This window comes from Antechinus flavipes, chromosome 3 (assembly GCF_016432865.1).
Source record: "Antechinus flavipes isolate AdamAnt ecotype Samford, QLD, Australia chromosome 3, AdamAnt_v2, whole genome shotgun sequence".
Lineage (NCBI taxonomy): Eukaryota > Metazoa > Chordata > Mammalia > Dasyuromorphia > Dasyuridae > Antechinus > Antechinus flavipes.
The window spans coordinates 182,665,096-182,687,192 of NC_067400.1; the positions used below are offsets into that span (position 1 = coordinate 182,665,096).

The following is a 22,097-nucleotide window of genomic DNA, read 5'->3' on the forward strand; positions in this document are numbered from 1 at the left end:
TGGGGAAACATTTGTGCCATACAAAAGGTCTGAATCAGATTCTGTGAATATTCAAAAATTATAAATCCTATAACAACTATGAGGTTTAATTTCAAAAATAATGGCTTTTTTTGCTATATGCCCATGATAGAATGCAAGCTACTTATCAGCAGGGACCATTTGATTTTTATTTTTGCATCTATAGAGCCTGGCACATAAAGTGCTCAGTAAGTGCTTGTGGATTAGTTGGTTGATTAAAAATGATCCCAGGACTATTCTGATTCTCTTTTAGTTGTGGTGACGGATGATTCTTAATTTGTACTCACGCCAGGATGCCGGAAAGGTAGAGTGTTTCAGCAGCTAAATAAGATAAGTAGCTGAACATGAAGACAATCAGTGGTTCAATTGCAGAAATGTTCTGTGTGAAACGTGTGATAAAGGCAGAAATGAAACCGAAGATGATGCCAAAAAACACCCCTCCAACTCCTACCACAATAAACCGGGCAAATCCAGCCAAAATGTCAATGGGTTCTATGTCTTCAAATTTATGCATCTTCGTGAAGGCAATTAATATATTGTATAACACCTGCACAAAGAAACAATGAACACTAATTAGAACTATTTGGGATTCTTGAATTTCTAATTTGTGTTTAAGCTATAATAATAAACAATAATAATAATAAAAGCTAACATTTATATAGCTTTTACTACCTTCCTATGGTAGTATGCTCTTTACAATTATTATCTCATTTAATCCTCACAATCACCCTGGAAGTTAGGTGCTATTATAATCCTCATTTTGCAGATGAAAAAATTATTTTGTATTTATTTTGAATATACTTTGCATTTATTCGCCTTATTTGTATTCCCTAGTTTGTTTTTATCAATACCAAACTCTGGCTTTGGTGTCGCCTTCAGTATTCACGGGAGCATTACATATCTTCTTTCCACTTTAAGTGGTCTTTCAGCTGTTGAGAACTCCCTTTGCTTCTACTTTGACCCTTGGTCCCAGAAATGGCTGATGTCCATACAAGTTGACTCACAAACTGGGGGGAAGGGGAGGAGGAGAACATCATCAAACTGCAAGTCTTTCAACAAATCTGGAGTCAGTTAGTAGTCAATTGAGTTGGCAATAGTCTCTTTTATTTAAATAAAGGGAGGCCACATTACTAGCAAACCTTGGCTGAGTTTTGGGAGGGAAAATAGTGATTTATGGTTACAAAAGAAATCCAAGAGAAATCCAGTGGTTTTACTGTTCCACTCCTTGCATGACTCTATACTGAAGCAACTTTAGATGAGGCCTTTGGAAATCACTGGGTGTTGCATTTTCAAAGTCAACGCAGATCAAGGAAGTGAGGAGCAACATGAGAAGTTAGCATCTCTATCCCACAGCAACCAGAAACAGCAGTTTTGCATGAGCTTAACTGGGTTTGTGGGGTGGGGGAATGAAGTTAAACTCAAAGAAAACTTTAAGAATATGTTCTAACTTGAAGATTTGCATGTGGCTGCCACAAACTGAAACTGCCTTACATCTGCTTGCCATGCTGTTAGAAGCATGGGTTGGAAAGGATCTTAAGAGGTCACCAAACTCATACTCGTGTCATTTGGTTCTCTTTGAAGAAAGATGACACTAAGCAATTTGAGAAATGGAAGTCATATATAAAGAGATTAACTTTACAGGAATAATGATAATGGCAGTCAAGATTGGGATGCAAGTCTTAGTCCTATATCTAATATCTGTGCTGCCTTAGGTAAGTCACCTTAAGTTTTCAATACTCCTTAGGCGACCCTCTAAGACCAAAAATTAGGGAATCCCCAGGAATTCCCCAAATTGATGAAATCACAAGTCTTCTTCCCCATACCAATCTCAGACCCCTAAAAACAAACAAACAAACAAAAAAAAACAAACAAAACAAAAAAAAAGAACAAGCAAAAATAGAAACCTTAGAAGTATTCCAAAAATTGTATAACTATGGAGTGGCACGATAGTGAATGTTTAACAACTGATCCTTGGTGGGGGAAATATATACAACATACTTTTTTTTTCCTGAGGCAATTGGGGTTAAGTGCCTTGCCAGGGTCACATAGCTAGGATGTGTTAAATGTCTGAGACTGAATTTGAACTCAGGTCTCTCCTGACTTCAGGGCTGGTGCTCTATCTACAACATACTTTTAAGCTCAATTTGCATTATTAGCTTTTTCTCCCTTCCTTTCTTCAGCATAGATAATCAACAAAACAATAAATCAAACCCCAATTTGTATTGTTGTTATTTAGTTGTTTCAGTCCTGTCTTTTTTGGGGTTTTCTTGGCAGAAATACTGGAACAGTTTGCCACTTACTTATCCATTTCATGTTACAGATGAGAAAATTGAGGCAAACAAGGTTAAGTGACTTGCCCCTGAGGCGCAGTCAGGTAGATGAGCCTTCTGGACTCCAGATCCAGCACTCTATCCACTGCACCAATTAACTACCTCCCATGCCCCATACAATTTGAGCCATTTGTCAATTTTTTGTGTATAAATGTTCACACCAAAATTTTATCAATCAGATCTCAGAGCCGGTAAGAATTGGCTTGGCTTGGCTTCAATACACCCATGTAACCATGATCCAATCAAGACTGAGTCGTTTTACAGGCTCTTTTTAAATGTTGAGACCTCTCCCTGCTCTCTGACATCAAAAAGATCCAGGGTTGAGGCATTTTTAAATTGGTTTTTAGCATATTCACACCTGGGGCTCTAGGCCACAATTGATGTGATTATGATAGGGCAGGCAGAATCTTTGCTAACTATTACAAACAGGACAAATCTAGAGAATATTATTAAGACCCATCTTCATTTTTTTGTACAAAAGCATTAGATAGTATAAGGAAAATAGAAAACTGTTCTGTAATAATAGATAACTTACTTTAAAGTGTAACTGAGAGTTTTGAAAGAAGATAGTTGCTAAGGCTCGTTGACTAAAGCTGATTAAACTTGTATTTAAGAAATTGAGAAAGAAGGGGAGATACGTTGCTCCAATTAGGAGGGAAAGAAAAAAACAAGCCTTTTCTAAGTAGAGAGATCCTAGCTCTTCTTTCCTTTCAGTTTTCTTTAACAGAGATTAGAAAGATAAGTTGATCAAAAGCTTAGAATATGGCAAAGAAACCTTAAGAGAAAGGATTTTGGCAAGACAAGAAGCCCAGAGTATTATTTCAATTAATCAGTTTAAGCATCCTCAAACTGTGGCCCGCGGGCCAGATTTGGCCCCTGAGGACATTTATCCCCTTCACCCAGGGCTATGAAATTTCTTTATTTAAAGGCCCACAAAACAAAGTTTTTGTTTTTACTATAGTCTGGCCTTCCAACAATCTGACAGACAGTGAACTTTTTAAAAAAAGTTTGAGGACCCCTAAATTAAGTGCTAGGAGTACAAAAAGAAGAAAAAGAAAGTTCCTGCTCTCAAGAATCTTACAATCTAATAAGGGAGACAACATGCAAACAAATACATATACAAAGCAAAATATGTGCAGGATAAATGTTGTTGGATTGTTTTTCAGTCATGTCTGATTTTTTTGTGACCTTATTTGAGGTTTTTTTTTTTTTTTTCTTTTTTGGAGGGGCTGAGTTGGCAAAAATACTGGACTGGTTTGCTATTTATTACTTTCTTTTTCTGCCATTTTACAGATGAGCAACTAGGACAAACAGGATTAAGTGACTGGCCCAGGGTCTCATAGTTAATAAATGGCTGAGGCTGGATTTGAACTCCAAGCCTGGCACTCTTTCACTCTGCCAAAGGATACATAGGAAATAATTAATAAAGGGAAGGCACTAGACTCAAGAGGGGGTTAGAAATGGATTTCTGTAGAAAGTGGGTTTTTGTTTAAGGTAGAAGAGTCTGATCACCTCATTTTTCAGAAGAGAAAACAGGCCAGCAAAGATGAAGTGATTTTTTTTTTTTTTAACCAAAGGTTATACAATAGTAAGTAGCAAATCTAACGCTGATTTCCTGTAAGGTGAGGTATGGAAGTGTATGTAGATTTATGACTGTGGGACAAGGTTATAGATTAATGAGAAAAGAATAAAGAGGGAGGGAAAGAATGGCATAAGATAAAGTGGAGTTCAGAAGGACGTTTAGATTAATGGGATAAAGATGAATAAAGTATGTAAATCAATGGGAATGGGACAAAGAGAGGGAAAAGTGGGGGAAGAAGATAAGTGAGAGATCCAAGAGATGGGGGGAAGTTATAATAGCAAGATAAGTTAAGGAGAACTAAAATAGGAAAATTAGCAGAAATAGGAAATAAGAGATATACAACTAGCCTCAGAATGTTACAAAACTCAGAAGTAGAATGTGTTAGTATAAAAGAAAGTAATCACTGATCTCAAAGTTAAACTTTCAAGAGAGAAATCTACACTGTATTGTAATGCCAGAGAAATTGAGGCAAAATAGAGATTAGAGAGTTTTTAATATTTTATTTGGATTTCTGAGAGGGAGAGATTATGCTGGGAGCAGGATGTCCCCAGGGCTGATGCCCAAAGCATCCAGCTTCAAATGTGAGTTCTCAACGACATATTTATAGCTCTTAGCTCAGGTAGCTAAACAAAAACAGAGGGGTGAAGTCCGAACTCTGGTGAGAGGGAATCTCCAGGCAGGAACCATCAATCCAGTTCTGACAGGTTGGGGGTTAGGACCATAAATTCTTGATGACTTAGGAGGAGTTAGGAGCCAGGAAGTCTGAACTCCCCCTTATCTTAAGTTTACATATTTACAATTTATATCCTTAGAGGAACTAGCCTTGAGTTATATCAGTCCTAATGAATCCAAGGGGGGTGGGAGGGTTGTTTGCAACTAAGGGAATCAAGCCAGAACAATTAAGGGAAACTGAGGCAGGACAATTAGGGAACTGTAGCACAACAATATGTCAGCCATATTAACATTATTGAAATGCATGCTTACATATTTGTAAATGTATATGTAAAGGCATGTGTGTATGCATATAGGTATATACATATAGATAGGTGTGTACATAGATATATGTATGTAGGTGGGTGAGGGTGTGGCCCCCTCCATGCTTGATTGGAGCCCACTTAGGGGAGAGAGGGAGGATGAAAGGGGAAAAATAGAATAAAGTAAAAAATACACAGCAGAGAACCAAAAAACAACCTACAAAGAAACAAGAAAAAGATGAACAGTCATGAATATAATCTTTTTTACTATTCTATATGCTTTCTTGAATTGGAAATTTATTGTTATATATTTTAAATCCTCCCTGATGTTCTGCTGAGCACATGACAATGTTTTGTTTTATTTTTCTCTTCTATTTTTCTTTTTCTATTTTGTTTTTTTTCTTATTTTGCATTTAGTTTTAAATAAATGAATATTTTAAAAAGAAGCATTTTGAAACAACACAAAAAAGTGTTTGCTTAAAATAGCACTTATGAGATATAGGTAAAATAGATACAAATATAAATATTCAGAAATTTATATTTTTAACTAATTTAGCCCAACCATATTGAAAAATAATTTGAAACCATTCTGAGGAAATGTGTATGGACTTAAATTTCTATGCCTTTGACCTAGAGATCCCATAGCTAAACATTTCAACTGCAAGAAAGTCAAAAGATTAAGGCCTTAATATACATCAAAACCCTGCTGGCAGTACTTTTGACTAGCAAAGAACAGCAAGTAAAGTAGCTGCCCATGAATTGGAGAAAAGTAAATTGTAGTAAATTAACACGATGGAATATTACTGTGCTGGAAGGAAAAGAAGGCTACATAGAACATATAAAACCATGAGAAAACTTCTATGAACTGATGCAAAGTTAAGTAAACAGAACCAAAGAGAAAAAAAGACATGCAACAGTCTAAATGCAAAGAACAATAACAAGACAATAAATTCAGAAAAGAAGTCTATATAATTGGAATGATTAGATCTGATTTTCAAGATGAGAAATGAGAATTCATCTCCCTCTTTTTCTAGCCAAGATCAAGGATTATAAGTGAAGAATAATGCATATAGGATTTGTTAGTCTTGCTGAAGAATTTCTTTCTTTCTTTTTTGTTTTTCCTTATGATGTAATGTAATTTTTTTTTTGTGGTCCCCTGATTTTAGGGTGGGGTTTCTGTTTTGGCAGTGAGTCAGGAAATCCTAGGTCTTTTGGTTTTGGAGTCTGCATCAGGAAACTCCCACACCCAATCTGTCTGATTCTGAATAGACTATTTCTCAGTTCATTGCTGACTGATGATCTGGTCTGTGATAATCAAATTTGGAGACCACCCCTCCATCTGGAGACTACCCTCCAGTCCTACCCTTAGGCTATAGAATTAACATGCCAATGATAGACTCTCTAGCCCCACCCTTGAGCCATATAATTAGCATATCTATGATAGAAGCTGAATAAAATGACTCTGCTTGCTTCTGTTTCTTGACTGAATTCCTTTACAATCCAGTCTGCTTTGTAATGGCATTATCATTACTTTCAATAAACTTGGCCTATTGACTAGAAGATGGGTTCAAGCCTGTAAATTCCTATATAACACCTCAAGACATAAGTTTGGGACCTCAAACTTTTGGAGTCCCCCCTTCCCAACCTCAACACGTATAAGAACCGGGTCTCTCTGTGATAGGAGAAGGGATGTATATGGAAATTAAAATTAAAACCAAAAGCAAAAAGATATTTTAAAGTTGTTCTAAAATAGATTCTTAAAGTAGAATATAAACTTAAACATGAACTTTGTTTTAATATATTGATCGTTGTTTTCCTTACATTTTATTTTATACATTTAGAAACATTATGAAATTGGATACACAGGTTTTATCATGCTACCAAATGGGTCCATGACATAAAAATAAGTAAAAGCATTTATTCTAGAGAAAGATCATTTTTCATATTAGTTAAAGTTCGCTAAATTTTAGGTATTTTAAAAAGAGATATAACTTGATAGTGTTTGAACATTGATCTCCAGGTACAGTCAAAGTAGCAAAGGTTTTATAGTCAGAGGACCTGGGTTCAAATCCCATCTCTCCATGACTCAGAAGACTTTGAGTAAGTCACTTGGCTTCATCTGTAAAATGAGTGTGGTTGAATTAGACTGTCCCTAATGTTCCCTTGACCTGTAAATCTGTGAATTTGTGAAAGCCCCCTTGAGATTAGAGGCTGTCTTAAATTCAGGAAAATTATGATTTCAAGTTGAGACCAAGAGCAGCTGATTTTATGTCACCCTCTGGTGGTAGCATATCTACAACAACAATAACAAAAGCCATTTATTTTCCTAAGTGCTGAAATGAGGGGGGAGAAGTGTAGAAAAGGGGTTGTGCATTGTGATAAATGCTGAGTGGTGCAGGACAGTTAAATGATGCAGAGCCCTGGATCTGGTAGTCAGGAAACTGTTGATCATTCTTCATTCTCAAAGAGCCTTGAGGTGATGACTTGATTTGCACATAAATTGGATTTAAGTGAGACAGAATTGCACAAAGTCTTGTTCTCTCCTCCAGAAATCAAAGTCCATTGGCAAGACATAAGTCAAGACAAATGGTGATAATCCAACATGTAGTGAATGATATTTCTCTGAAGACCTTAGTTCAAATCTGGCCTCAGACATTTATTAACCGTATGACCTTAGCAAGTCACTTAATTCTGTTTGCCTTTGTTTCCCTATCTGTAAAATGAGCTGCAAAAGGTCATTGCAAACTATTCAACTCTGCCAAGAAAACCCAAAATGAGGTCAGAAAGAACAATTGAGTGACAATTAATAACAAACTTCTGGGCTTGGATAGGTTGCTTAGCAAGCTTGTCTGGCTAAAAAGCTTAACATAGGAGGATTGAGCAGTCAGTTATAAAATCTAAGATCTCTCTTCTGACCTTCATTTCAGTGATATGATTCTAGTACTGCTAACTTGGAAATATTATGTTACCTTTCAGGCTCCAAATTCTTCATCTATAAAAATCCATAAAAATAAAGTAGGATTAGATGGTGTTTCCTTCTAGCTCTCAAATCCTATGTGATTCTGTATTAATATGTATTCATAGTTCTATATTAATATGTATTAATAGAATGTGAGCCCCTTGAGAGTCAGAACTATTTTTAAAATGAGAGGCTATTTAAGGTTTTGCAAGCCTTAAAATGCTTTATTAATATTAATTGAGGGTGGTAGTTTTGTTGTTAATGTTTTTATTTTTCTATCCAACATTTTGCAATTCTTGACAAATAGTAGGTGCTTAATAAATGCTTATTGACTAATTTTTAAAATAGCCAAAGGCTACTTTACCGTGTTATAGCCTTTTGCTGGAACTGGTTAAAAAACTGGAACTCATTCTTAAACTTTCATTGTGAACATTACACTTCAGAAATTGATAAATACTACAAATCATGACTTGATTTATTGTTTTGTTGTGAAGACTTAAGATAGGGATGGGGGAAAATGTTAATAATGTAATTTAAACTTAAAAATATGTCCTGCATATTTCTTTTTTTTCTTGAAAAGTTGATTGTTGATAAATATATAACAATATATTTACCAGAGTAACCGCTATTTTAGTACATCATTTTTACATCAGAATCAATGGCACACTAACATATCATGCAGCACTAATGTAATGAAGCATGGATGCATTATTCAGGCTTATTCAATTTATTTTAATGTTTGATGAAACTACATGGAGTCTACCTGCTATATAGGGAGCCACATAGTCCAAGGGAAAGAACATTGGCTCTAAAATAAAAAAATCTGGATTCAAATGCTATCTCTTTGTCTAAAAGCGTCTTCTATTACTTGTCACTTGAAAGAACCTGAACATGTCATTAAACGTCCTTGGTACTCAGTTCTTCATCTATAAAATCAGGATTTAAGGTCCAATCTAGTTCTCCATAAGTGATCCCAATAACTAATATTAGCCTATGATAGCAGACCTCTGGGAAACTCTTACACAATACTTATAATAAGTACCGTGGGGGCTAAAAAGCCCTGGAGAAATTATCTCCTAGAACCAAAGCAATCCATAATCTTAGGCCCATTTTGGATAGACAATAACAGCATTTTTAAGAGTTAAAAAGTAGTTGAGAGATCACTTAGTCTGACTGGTTCATTTTACAGATAAGGAAACTACTGTCATGGATATATTTCCAAGAGGGTTATTTTTGCCAAGAACTGAATCAATGCAAAACAGATTGGTCAGGTTGGATGTGTGGGGATGATAGCAGGGTAATGAAGTGGATGCTATGCAATGAGCTGAGATGAAGAGAAGTTGACTGAAGGCAACAGACTAAAAAGAGAAAGAATGATTGCTTATTAATCACAAGTTTGGTATTGCTTAGATTTAAAAAGGAACTAAAGACATTCTGTGGCAGGCCCCAAAAGTCACAGCAGCTTCTGAGACAATATGAAGAAAATCTTTCTCTGATTATGTATAATTGCTCTAGAAATTAACATATTTATATATATACTATTTCCTTTCATTGATTATATGGATGTTAGAAGAATTTCAGTAACCCAAGAGACAGGAATTAAACAATCTAATGCTGTGAGTGGCACAGTATAAGTCCTGGACATCAATTTGGTCATCTGAAAAATGTGCATGTTGGAGCAGCTGCCTTCTGAGGGTTGTTCTTAAAGGTTCAGATCCGAGAGAGAGAGAGAGAGAGAGAGAGAAAGAGAGAGAGAGAGAGAGAGAGAGAGAAGAAAAAAGTGAAGAGAAGAGAAGAGAAGAGAAAAGAAGAGAAGAGAAAAGAAGAGAAGAGAAGAGAAGAGAAGAGAAGAGAAGAGAAGAGAAGAGAAGAGAAGAGAAGAGAAGAGAGAAAGTGTATGAATATGATGGGCCTCTTTGTCAGTTCCATAAAGCCTATGAGCCCCTTTCCAGAATAATACTTTTAAATACATAAAATGAAATTATAAAGTAAATTACATTGACATGTTTTTGATCAATCTTTCTATCCTTCTTTCTATCTATAAGTCTATAAATTCTAGATGCAGAACCTCCGCCCGAGATACATAATTATAAATATATATTATGTCCCCAAAGTTTAAAAAAAGTACAAATATTTCACATTTTTAAGATATATATGTATGTGTATATGTTCCTATATGTATGCTTATGCTGATTTAACATGTATGCATGGAAAATACCATGACCACTTGGAAAAGCGCAACTTTTCTTCCCCAGAGCGTTTCCTTATTTCTTCCAGGAGTTCCTACTAATGTTATGACCCAACCTTCATTCAGGTATTCCACTCTACTTTGGAACTCTGCCTATTCATGAATTCTAGATGAAAATTGCTACAAATATTCACAATGTGGACTGCCCTGCAATCAAGTTGACCTCCTTGTGACTTTGGGCAAGATGATCCTACTCTCTATGCCCTAGACACCCTCCTTCTCTGCCTCCCTAGGGAATCTTCCTATTTACTAGTTTCTCTGAATTCTCATATCACAGGGCTATTATGAAGAGTTAAACAAACTATATTGAAAAAATCCCTCTCCTTCTTCCTCTGTTCTTTACTTCTAGAAAGACAATTCTATAGGGGAGGAATAAGAAGAGAAGTAGGAGCAACAGGAAGAAAGACAAGAGGAAGAGGAAAGAGAAAAAATGAAGAAATCAAATTAATCTTAAGAGAAGACTCCTCCCTTTCCATGAAGATACTAAACAACTATTCAAAGGTAAAAATAGTCCGAAACTTTTGTTTGGAAACTGCCTGGGTCTTTTTTTTTTTTTTTTCCCCTCTAGGAGATGTCTGAAGTGAGATTTGAACTCAGGTCCTCCTGACCAGGATAGTACACTATCCACTGCACCAACTAGTTCTTCTGGTCTTTTCTTTACAAAGCATATTTGGTATTAAGAGAAGGGAGAGTTCAGTGTAGGCTGTAATTATTCATTGAAGAAGTGAGCTTGCCAGAAAAAAATAGAATTTTAAAAGAGGGGAGAGAGCAAAGCCATTTCAGACAGTTAGGAAAGCCATGAGCAATGGTGTTTATCCAGGACATGTAAAGGAGACAGTAAGGAAACTAGCCTGTATGGAACAAAGGGTACCTAATACGAAAGTTTTATATATGTATGCTGTATATTTATATATACAAACACACATATAGCTATAGTGATGGTAATAATTATAGTTATATATAATAAATGTCATATTATGTCATTGCATATATGTATACATGTATATGTATAGATACATTATGTAAATGTACATATATGGTCTATAAACACAGCAATCATATATCAATAATTATTACTGTCAGTTTATCCTCATTTTATATTTAATGGAGTTCAGATAGAAATGGTCCTGAGAACCAATGATCATGATGATGATGGTGATGATGAAAGGGAATATGACATAGTAGATAAAGAATAGACAACAAGGCTAGGAAAATCTGGATTCAAGTCCTATATCTGACACATACTGGCTATGTATCACTTAACCTCTGTACTCTAGACTACAAATTATAGATTGAAGAGAAGGTAGTAATCAATATTGATAATAATAGTTTCCTCATCTATACATTCATATAGCAAAAAAATTACAAGGCCAGTCCTTATCATTATTCAAAAATAGAAGATCTTAAAAACCAATGAGGAGAATTTGAACATAATGACAAGAACACTGAATCAGAGTCAGAGTAATTGCATATAAATTCTGCAAACTCCTTTAATAGCCATGGAACAGATTGTTTCAACTCTCTGGCTCCATCTCCTTAGCAAAATGAGGAGGTTTGACTAAATGATTTAAACATATCTTTGAGTTCTAAATTCTAGGATTTCAAATTAGTGAAGGGTTTTAAGTATGAGATTGATAGGATGAAGTCAGTATTTATTTATTTTGTGCATTGTTTTTGTTGTTGCAATTGTTGTTTTCATTCTGAACTGGCATTTCTATATATATAGGATGTAAAAATGAATTCTCTATGAAACCATGAATCTCTGTTTCACACATTTTCCTTTTTAAAAAGGAAAAAGTACATAATGTATTCTGCATTTACTTTTGAAACTGTCCTGCTTGTCTGTACTTCCTATTGAAATTCCTTTAGTGGTGCTTTGTATATTTTAAAGAATATTTCACAGGCTTTATTTTTGGAGGAATAGGGAATAGGGAATTTGCTAATCTGTTCTACTCCACTCCCAATCTCTAAATTGAAAGTGTGTTTGAGGGAACTTTGTAACAAATTAACATAGTCAAATAAAATCAATCTATATAGTAATATGTCTAAAATTATATGACATCATTTCTCTGTCAAAAGGTAGGATACATACTCCATCATAGATGTTCTAAAGATATGATTGGTCAGTAGAAAGCAAGCATTTTAGAGAAAATAAAGAGTGTTTTATATGCATTGGAGAAGGTAAAGAATGGTGGAAGAGAAAGGGCCTAAAAGGCTGTTGAAATTATATGGTGTGAGAAGATGGAACTTAGATTATAATTAGTGAATAGCAATGAGGAAGGAGGGATTATGAGAAATATTTTTAAAATGAAATTACTTGCCTAGGTCATATTAGGAAGTAAATTAAAAGGCTGAGATTTGAACTCAATTCTGAATTGAAACTCTAGTACTTTTTCTATGATATAATATTTCCTAAATCAAAGATCATTTAAAATTTTTCAGCCCATACACTTTGGACAAAGTAAAATTGAGGAGAGAGCTCTTTCCAGAAGAGACACAGGTGAATATGGCTTTGAATAGGAAGAGTTTGATGAAACTAGATGGCACAGTGGATAGGGCCCTGGGTGTGGAATTAGGAAGTTGTTGTTTTTGCTATTCAGTCATTTTTAGTCATGTCTGATTCCTCATGACCCCATTGGGGATTTTATTGGTAAAGATATTAGAGTGGTTTTTCTACATGAGGAAACTGAGGGAAATAGGGTTAAGTGATTTGCTCAGAGTCATACAGCTACTAAGTATCTGAGAATGGATGTATACTCAGTTCTTCCTGACTCTAGGCCCAATAATTTATCCATTATACCACCTAGATGACAGGTAAGAAGTCAAAGATAGAGATATAGGTTTAAGTCTCTCTAGAAGAAAATAGCAATTGAAACAATGAAAATGGATGATTCTCATCATCATGAAAGGAACTCTTTCCTCCACCCAACAAAGGAGGCAGAATAGAAGAGAAGGAGGAGGAAACAGTCAGTGAAAAATAAAAGTCAAGATCTCATTTTGGCTTCCGTATCATTATAACCAGTCTTGCCATCAACTCCACTATAGTCTCCTTTGGTTTTACAGGCTTTTCAAACAACCTTCCTTTGAGTCTTCCTATATGTGAGACTGTCTTCTTTTTTTCTATTTTTTTCTAGTGCTTTGCATATAGTAATTGTTTGATAAAATGCATTCTTTTTCATTCTTTTATTCATTCCTATTTACTGAAGACTGATATATTACATGGGGTCACACATAAGTCAAAAATAATACATTCTTGCAAATGACTTGAAAATTAATGTATGCTTTGATACTTCAATAGGTACTACTTAATTCCTGGAACTAAATTGAAAAAAAAAAAAAAAAAACTAGAAAGATATGGAGATGGATTTGGGACAATAGGTATCAAATATCAGAATGTATCTCCTCTTCCAAGACTTTGGAATCTCTTTTTTTTTTTAGAATCTCTATTCTTTTTTTTTTTTTTAATAACTTTTTATTGACAGAATCCATGCCAGGGTAATTTTTTACAACATTATCCCTTGCCCTCACTTCTGTTCCGACTTTTCCCCTCTCTCCCTTCACCTCTTCCCCCAGATGGCAAGCAGTCCTATACAAGTTAAATATGTCACAGTGTAGATATGATCTATTCTTAACATCAAATGATAATCCCCCCAAAATGTTCTATCTCTGAAACCTTCTATAGCCACATGGATACAAGTATCAGGTCTAGTGTTCTAGTCATTGAGATCCCTAGCTGCCACATAGAGACCTGAGTTGCATACACATACTTTCAAAGAGTAGCACACATAAATTTCAAAATAGATAATAACTATGATGAAGTTGTAAGAGAAATTTTATTGCAGTTTGCTTATATATAATGACCAAAGACATAAATATAAAATCTGTTTAGGTATAAGCAATGCTACACTATATTGAAGGAATGAATATCACTTGCAAATATTTACTAAGTTCCAAGCACTGTGCTGAATGCTGGTGACACAAATACAAAATTTCACCCTCAAATAAGCTTATATTCTTTTTTTTTCTTTTCTATTTTTAAAAGCTTATATTCTAAAGGAATCTGGGCAGCAGATTTTGATTTGAGATGGTAAATGAAACTATAAGATATTTAATTCATTTTTTCCCAGAAGCAATGCTAATTTTGATTGGATAATTGTTGCCAGAACTAAGTGATATAAATACATAAAAGTTGGTTGAATGTAAGCAAAAAATGTCCTGTATTTTTAAATTCATTACTTACCAACAGTACACAAATGGACACTATAGAAGGAAGCAGATGTCTCTTCCTACCAGTTAAGGATCATGCTTTCAGCAGTAAATTAAGAATTGGAAACTTTATATTTTAATTCTGGCTTTACCATTTATTAGCTATGTAACTGTATACCAGTCACTTCATTTCTTTGGGCTCCAATTTCCTCATCTTTGAAATGAGTTCTGGGGTGGATAATCTCCAAATCTTCTTCTATCTCTTATATTCTATGAACAGTTTTCATGGTGCCTATCATAATGCCTGGCACATAATAGGTATTTAGTTGTTTATTGATCAATTGATTAGCAGTAGATGTGACTGAAGTAGCTATTGTGCCACTGAATCATTCAACTCATTTGGTTCATTCAATTATGGACACAAGTGATAGACCTAGATGCTCAAATCACGATGATCTTGAAGACAGGATTCCAGGTAGATCTTGCTTCCAACCAGAAGAGAAAACTGGAGAAGCCAGAATCCTGGGATTCTGCAGTTGGGCATTTTGCACTTGGAATTTTGGGATACCAAACTAACCAACTAATGATTCATTCCTCCACTCCCTAGAGACTGAAGTAATATAAAGAGTTATTATGGCCCTAGATGTTTAGAGGTCATGTGTCTGGGTTTGTTCTTGCTATTCCTTGAAGTAAATATTCTTTTATAAAATTAACCTGATTGTTATCACTTAATGGAACTGGGGGTTCCTTAAAACTGAAGGAACATAAAGTGATAGGATCCTGAATCAATGGTAGAGAGACTAATCATCAGACTAATTCTATTGATTTAACTTTAAAATGTAATGTCATCTATGTTTTATTTTATTTTTATTTATTTCATATAATGGTTCCCAATTACATTTTAATTTGGTTCCACTGACAGTGGGGAATGTTGTAGGCCACATATGCATGTTGGACACCTACAGCATTGTGGAGAGTATACTGGATCATGAATCAGGAGTCTTGGTTTTAATTCTACTTTAGACACTTAATAGTTATAAGAGCCTGAAAGGATGAAAACAAGTATTTATTAAGCCCTTACTATGTGCAAAACACTGTGTTAAGTGTTTTACAAATATTATATTATTTGATCCTTACAACAATCCTGTGCTGATTTTATAATTAGAGAAACTGAAGCAGAGGTAAAGTGACTTGCTCAGTCACACAGCCCTGGATTTGAATGCAGGTCTTCCTTACTTCAGGATCAATGCGCTATCTATTTTACCTTAGTCTCTTTATCTGTAAAATGAAAGAGCTTGATTTATACTCAGTGAGTTTTGAGGTTTTTCTAAGTTCTAAATCTATGGTCCTATGAATTTTCAATTATAATTAGGAGTTGGGGAGAATTTAGCAGAGATGTCTGAAATTTACAGACAATCCACAAAATACATTTTATTTATTAGTTTCAAATGGTCCCCTACAGTCCCTGCAGAATTAGAAGTTTGTACTGTGTCAGCATGTTGGAGTGGCTTTGCTTTTATCATTTTTTTTATATTGTATAAAAAACCTGAATCATGAGTATCTATGAGAAGAAGCCATAAAGGGAAATAAAGACAGAGCTAAAACTAGAGGTAAAAAGGATGGACACAGGACAAAGTACAATGAGATGGGGTAGAAATGTAGTAATAAGACACAACAAGGGCCCCTTATTTACATATATATTTTAATACACATAATTTTAATGCTGTGGGGCAGCCAGGGAGCCTGGAAAGAATGCAGGGCCTGGAGTCAGGAAGTCTCATCTTCTTGATTTCAGAAAGACTCATCTTTCTGAATTCAAATGTGACCTCAGACACTTACTATCTGTATAACTCTGGGCAAGTCACTTAGCCCTGTTTGCTTCAACTCCTCATGTGTCAAATGAGTTGGAGAAGGAAATGGCAAGTCACTCTCAAATCTTGCTGAGAAAACTCCAAATGGGGTCATGAAATGTGACTGAAAAATGACTGAATAATAATTTTAATGTCAAGAAATTAGTTTCTGTGTGACATTTAAGTATTTGTTTGGGGAGAAATTAAATCACATATCAAATGAAATCATGGGTCCAGAGTGAATCAAGCAGCATGTCCTACATGACAGACATAGATTCTAGTGGGTAGCTTGCAAGTCATTCTGTAAGCATCAGATTCTTTATCTCTTGGGGAAAAAAAGTTTATAGGGAGAGAACTAGAAGACCTCTGAGGTTCTTTCCGACTCTAAGTTTATGATTTTTAAGAAACCTTGAAGGTATCCATCTCTTCAACTGAAACAAGAGGTTTGAATTAGATTTATAATGTAATTTTGCTGTGCGTGCTCAAATCACTTGAGAAGATGGCATCCATGAGGAAGATGGCAAGAACTGATTCTAGGAGAAGACAACCTACTACATATCCCTACCACATGGGCACGAGTAGCCTTTTTCCCACTGTTTATGTAGCCAGAAAGATTACATCTTTATAACTACCAGATGCAGACAGTCTCATTCATTTTTCTGGCAGCATCCAAATGATGAAAGTTCTGTTCATCTGAAATTTAAGACCATGTATTGAGCTAGATCTTTACTCTTAATTTTCTTTTTTAGAGCTTACAACACTGAAAATAAAACTTGGGATTTTTGTCTATCTCGATTAAGTCCCTGGACCTGAATACTCAAGCTATGGTGATTTTGGAAGTAGGATTCTATGTTGGATGTTGCTTCCACTCCAGAAAAAGAAGATTGATGAAGCCATAATGTGGAATATTGATACAAACCCAGTGGGGCTTTGTACTTGGAAATCAAGGGCACCATACTATATAGTGCCACCAACTAAAGGTCTACCCCTCCACTTCCTAGATTAAGGTGGTATAAAATGCTGTAAATTAGGGAGTGAAGAGGGTATGTATATGTTTGTTCTCACTATGCCTTGAAGTAAATAGTCACCCTCTAAATTTATATCTCTAAAATCCTTTTCATTTCTTGAGCCCATGAAGTTCTGGACCTTGCCTAGTTATCAAATGCTCTTCCCAGCTTGTTAAAGGATTTCCTTTGTTCTGCTTCAATGATTTTGAGCATGTGAGTCTACATAGTTGCCTCATTTATCATCCTCAAATAAAAATGCTTTTTCTTTCTTTATTCCAGCCAAAAGACCAAAAGCAGTCTTTGTAGTATTCAAAAAGGCCTTTTGCCTTAGTAGATATCTCTTTTTAGCATGTTGACTTTTCAAACACAAATAGAAAATTTGATTTAACCCTGACCGCAAGGTATATTCTAAGCCTGATTCTGGCAGTCTGTTTGGTTTTGGTTAGTCAGAGTAATAAGAGTGGCCTGGTACACAATTAATGGTTTCTGTTCTGTAAATTTACCACAGAGATAATGTATCAGTGACTCCATAAAAGGCACCATAAAACTATGGTTGGATACCAAATCAGTTTCTATGAATTACTATAACTTTATAGTAATTAACTTATTTAAAAAATATTTTTAACCTCTACTCAAATTCTAAGCCTTATTGGGTCATGGAAGTATCTCTGAGGTCTCAAAAGTTTTGCCAGTAGACCATAACTCTGCCAGATGTTGTCAAGTGAGAAAAGCTTTATAACTGGGCCTGTTAGGGGACCGAATATTTATTGTTTAGAGACCAATTAAGCTAATTTTGGAGAAGCCAAGTTGGCTTCAAAGTAATGAATTTTTCAGTCACAGAAACTTGAATTTGGCCAATTAAGTCATTAAGAAGTTTTAAACTTCATTGGCAGGGATGGGTTAACTGCAGAACTTTGAAATACTAAAATTTTCAAAAGCATTTATCTTGCTTGCTATGGGCCAGGAAGATAAGATAGGGTGTCCTCCATTTTGGCAGAGATGGAACACTATGGGTGTGGAGCACTGTACCTTTTAAGTTCAGTTGATATGGGACTTTTTTCACTTTTTATTGTTGTAACAAAGGATAGCTTATTGGATAAAAGAGAGGGAGAAATACACACACATATATACACATAGATATCTGTATACACACATACATACACATGCACACATATATAATATGTATATATATATTTGGAAATTAAGGTGACAAAAAAACAGAAGATTCCATCTTTTTTTTTTTTAAGAAAATAAATCTAGGAAATACTTAAAGACACTAAGTTCAGTTTTTTATTCAAATGGCTTTATGAAAGTGTCAACATATTTAATGATTTTTAGAACTATATTAGAAAAGTCCTTAGAGACTGTTTAATTTATCTATATAATATTCTTTTTTTCCTTTCTTCCTTCATTTATTTTTTCTCTTTCTTTCCTTTTTCTTTCTTCCTTCCTCTTTCTCATTTCCCTCTCCCTCTTCCCTCTTTCTCCCCATTTCCTCTTTTTCCCCCTTCCTTTCTTCCTCCTTTTCTTTCTTCTTTTTTTTCCTTTTTTTTCTTTCTTACTCAGCTAGAAGTGCAATGGTCACTCAATCACCTGATTCTAGTGTCAACTAGCACAGAAACTTTGAACTGAATCATTTCCATTTTCAACCTTAACCAGCATCCCCCTCGCCCAGCCTTAGTAGACTTCTGCTACTAGAGACTGACAATACTAGTGTCAGGCATTTACCAGTTTGTATATCTAATCAGATTGAATCCTATTGCAGCTCAAGCCTCCTTCACTCAAGCAGTCACTAGCCTTATTTTCTTCAGTAGCAGGAATTGTAGGCATCTACCATCATCCCTTGGCCACCTCATTTTACAGATAAGGAAATCAGAGTCTATGGAACTTTGATCACGTGCCCAGATCCTTAGTGGTAAAAATCTAATACAATCCCCAACATTTATGACTCCCAGTCTTACTCTTTCCACTGAACCACACTATCTCCCAGGTCCTGCTAAACCTAATAATGAATAAATCTATTATCAGTGAAATAACTGAGACCAGCCACAAAAAGCAAGAGTGGGCAATGGGCAAATAGAGTTTCTGAAGAAATATAAGAGCAAAAAAGTACTTGTAAAGGAGTTCTCAAATAGTCTTGGTCACCCACTAAGAACAGATGAAATGAATAATAACATAATGTGTGGAAAAAGAGCTCCTGCTCAAGTGGTTGCATATGAACACTATAAATTGCATATGTTACAAGAACACAAATATATCACAGATATTTTGGTGAATCTGTGAGTTATTGTTCCTGCCACCAACGCATGTCATAATACCTTATCCCATCTTATCCTATATAATTCTTACCCAAAAACTAGAGATTACAAAAACAAAAAATAAATGATGCTATCAAAATGTTTGCCAGCAATATTTCTATCTAAATATTTTTCAGAAAAGAAGAAGTGTCTATAGCCATGGCTACATGATTATTGAAGGGTTTTATAACCAGGTCAAAGTAGATAATGTAGGCCTATCTAGATGACTACGAAGTGAAATTTGGACTACAAATTAATTGCTTTGACTTGGCCTGAGTTAACTTCTTTATCTAAGTATTATTAATAATAATAAAAATAATAAAAATTATAGCATTTAAAGCTAGAAAGAATCTTAGAATTCATCTAATCTAGATCTATCTAATAGAATAAACTGAGGCACACAGAGCTTAGGAGACTTACTGAAAGCCATACTGGTAAAATATACTAAAATATAACAAAACCAGAATTTTAACACAGGATCTTTTGCTAGTATTCTTTCTCCAACCTTAGCTCATATGTTATAAAAAGCTATATTTGTCCTATTATGTTAGTCATTCAGTTGGGAATGATTTAAAAACTATTTTTTAAAAAAGCCCTATTCCCCAAGTCTCCATCAAAGTAATGTTCATTTAATTCAATTCTTTTGGAAACAAGAAAGATAAAACAGGAGGAAAAAAATCCTTTAACTATTGCTTCTTCCACAGTGTGAAAGCCTAAAAGAGCCCTTAGCAACAATTTCTGCATGCTAAGTGGAAAATTGAATTTAACTACAGAGCTACTTGTTATGTCCCTGCTATTTTTTTTTTAAAGAAGTGATTAGTCTACCAAATGACAAGTAGAATTAGTAAGCTATTAAGCAAGTAATGCAGATACTAATTAAAATCACCAAAATCTATCATACACACCATTGAATCTAAAATCTGTCATGCTGCCCACAATGGCCAATTAGGAGCATACAATCTCGGTTACCCCTATGGATACCCAATTACTATGACCCCCTCACTCAATTTTCCCATCCCCTGCAACTTACCACACTTATCCCATCATTGAGCAGGGCCTCCCCAAAGATCATCATGTAGAGCTGCTCATTCACATGAGCTTCTTCAAATACAGCCAGCACTGCCACAGGGTCTACTGCAGAGATCATACTCCCAAAAAGCAGATTCTGAAGCAAGTTGATATCAGTGAGACCAAAAGCCTTGACCTGGCATATAAGGTAGAGGGAGAGGCCAATGCCAAAGGCATTCAACAGGGCTCCCATCCCCGACCACCATAGGATGGAACCAATATTCTCAAAAAAGGGTCGCGTAGGCATGAAGTAGCCCCCTTCAAGGACAATGGGTGGAAGGAGGTACAGGAAATAGATGCTTGAATCCATTACAGGTGGAGATTTGTGATCAGTGCCAAAGATAATACCCCCCACAAGGGCGCCAACCATGATCAGGAGGCAGCTCTCTGGCATAAGACCTGGAAGCTTGTGATAGAGATGGAAACCTAGGAGAAAACAAAGAGAGGTATAAGTTCTAATCATTCATTCAATAAAAATTAAGTAACTAATCCTATATATGACAGGCGCTGTGTTAGGTTCTAAAGTGTACAATGACAAAAATAAAACAATCTTTTCCCTCAAGGAGCTTACATTTGATTAGAGGGAAACAATATGTAAAAAGAAAAATAAATGTAAAAGATATACAAAGTAATTTTTAAGAGGCATGTGGAGAGAAGGGGAAAAACTGATTTTTTAAAAACATATTTATTTTTAATTTATGGAATAAACCAAGCATTTCAATAATACAATAATTTAAAAGATGATTGTAGGTGAAACTGCAAATTTATTTTGTACAATTTACTATTCCTTTTAAATATATAATAAAGTGTTATGCCACAGTTTTCTTTAACTATCCTGACTCAGTTTCCCTGTATGAGTTTCCCTTGTCTCAGTTTCCTTAATTGTTCTATCTCAATCCCCTTAGTTTGTAAATCCCCCTCTGGGCCATTAAGACTGAGGACCATTTGCTCTAAGGGTTATAAATTGTTAGCAAAGATAAACAAGAAAGTAGACCTCCTGACTCTTTTCTGTCCTCAAGAATTTACAATATCCCTCTAAAATATTCCAAGATACCTCACTGATATCTTTACTTCTGTGTATTCAGACATCCTGTCTCTGGGTTTTTAGGATTTGTGGCCTCCCCCATCCTGATAGTTTTCCTGCGCTTCTTACCCCTTCCTTTGTTTAGAGAAAAGGTATTTAAGAAGTTGGGGTTCCTTCATTCATTGCTGGAGGCTGGAGGCTAGAGGCTGGAGGCTGGATGCTGGACTCTGGATTCTTTGAGATGACAGTCTCCTCCAGCCCTGGGACCAACATGGATTCCTTGGTCCCAGTATATCTTTATCTCTGTCTAACTGGATAATTTGAGACAAGAGTCCTGTCTAGTCAATTTTACTGTCCCATTAATAAAATATTAAAAACTCTCTAATCTCTCTCCTGCCTCAGTTTCTCCGCCATTACATTTTGGAGGTCCCACAGAGATGATAGAAACTGAGAACTGGATTAGAGATTAGAGACCTCTCGGTATCCACCTAGGCTTGAGAAGGCTCAGGATTTTGGTCTATTCCTTGGGAAAAG

At 35.2% G+C, this 22,097-nt stretch overlaps 1 protein-coding gene across 1 annotated transcript in view; it reads right to left on the reverse strand.

Moving 5' to 3' along the window:
* Positions 1-22,097, reverse strand: part of SLC9A4 (solute carrier family 9 member A4) — an 89,839-nt gene that overhangs the window by 46,459 nt on the left and 21,283 nt on the right. Inside the window, exons 2-3 of the mRNA XM_051984327.1 lie at positions 20,502-20,965; positions 306-565 (exon numbers count right to left, since the gene is read on the reverse strand). Coding sequence (XP_051840287.1) covers positions 306-565; positions 20,502-20,965 — 724 coding nt within the window. The remainder of the gene's footprint in view (positions 1-305; positions 566-20,501; positions 20,966-22,097) is intronic.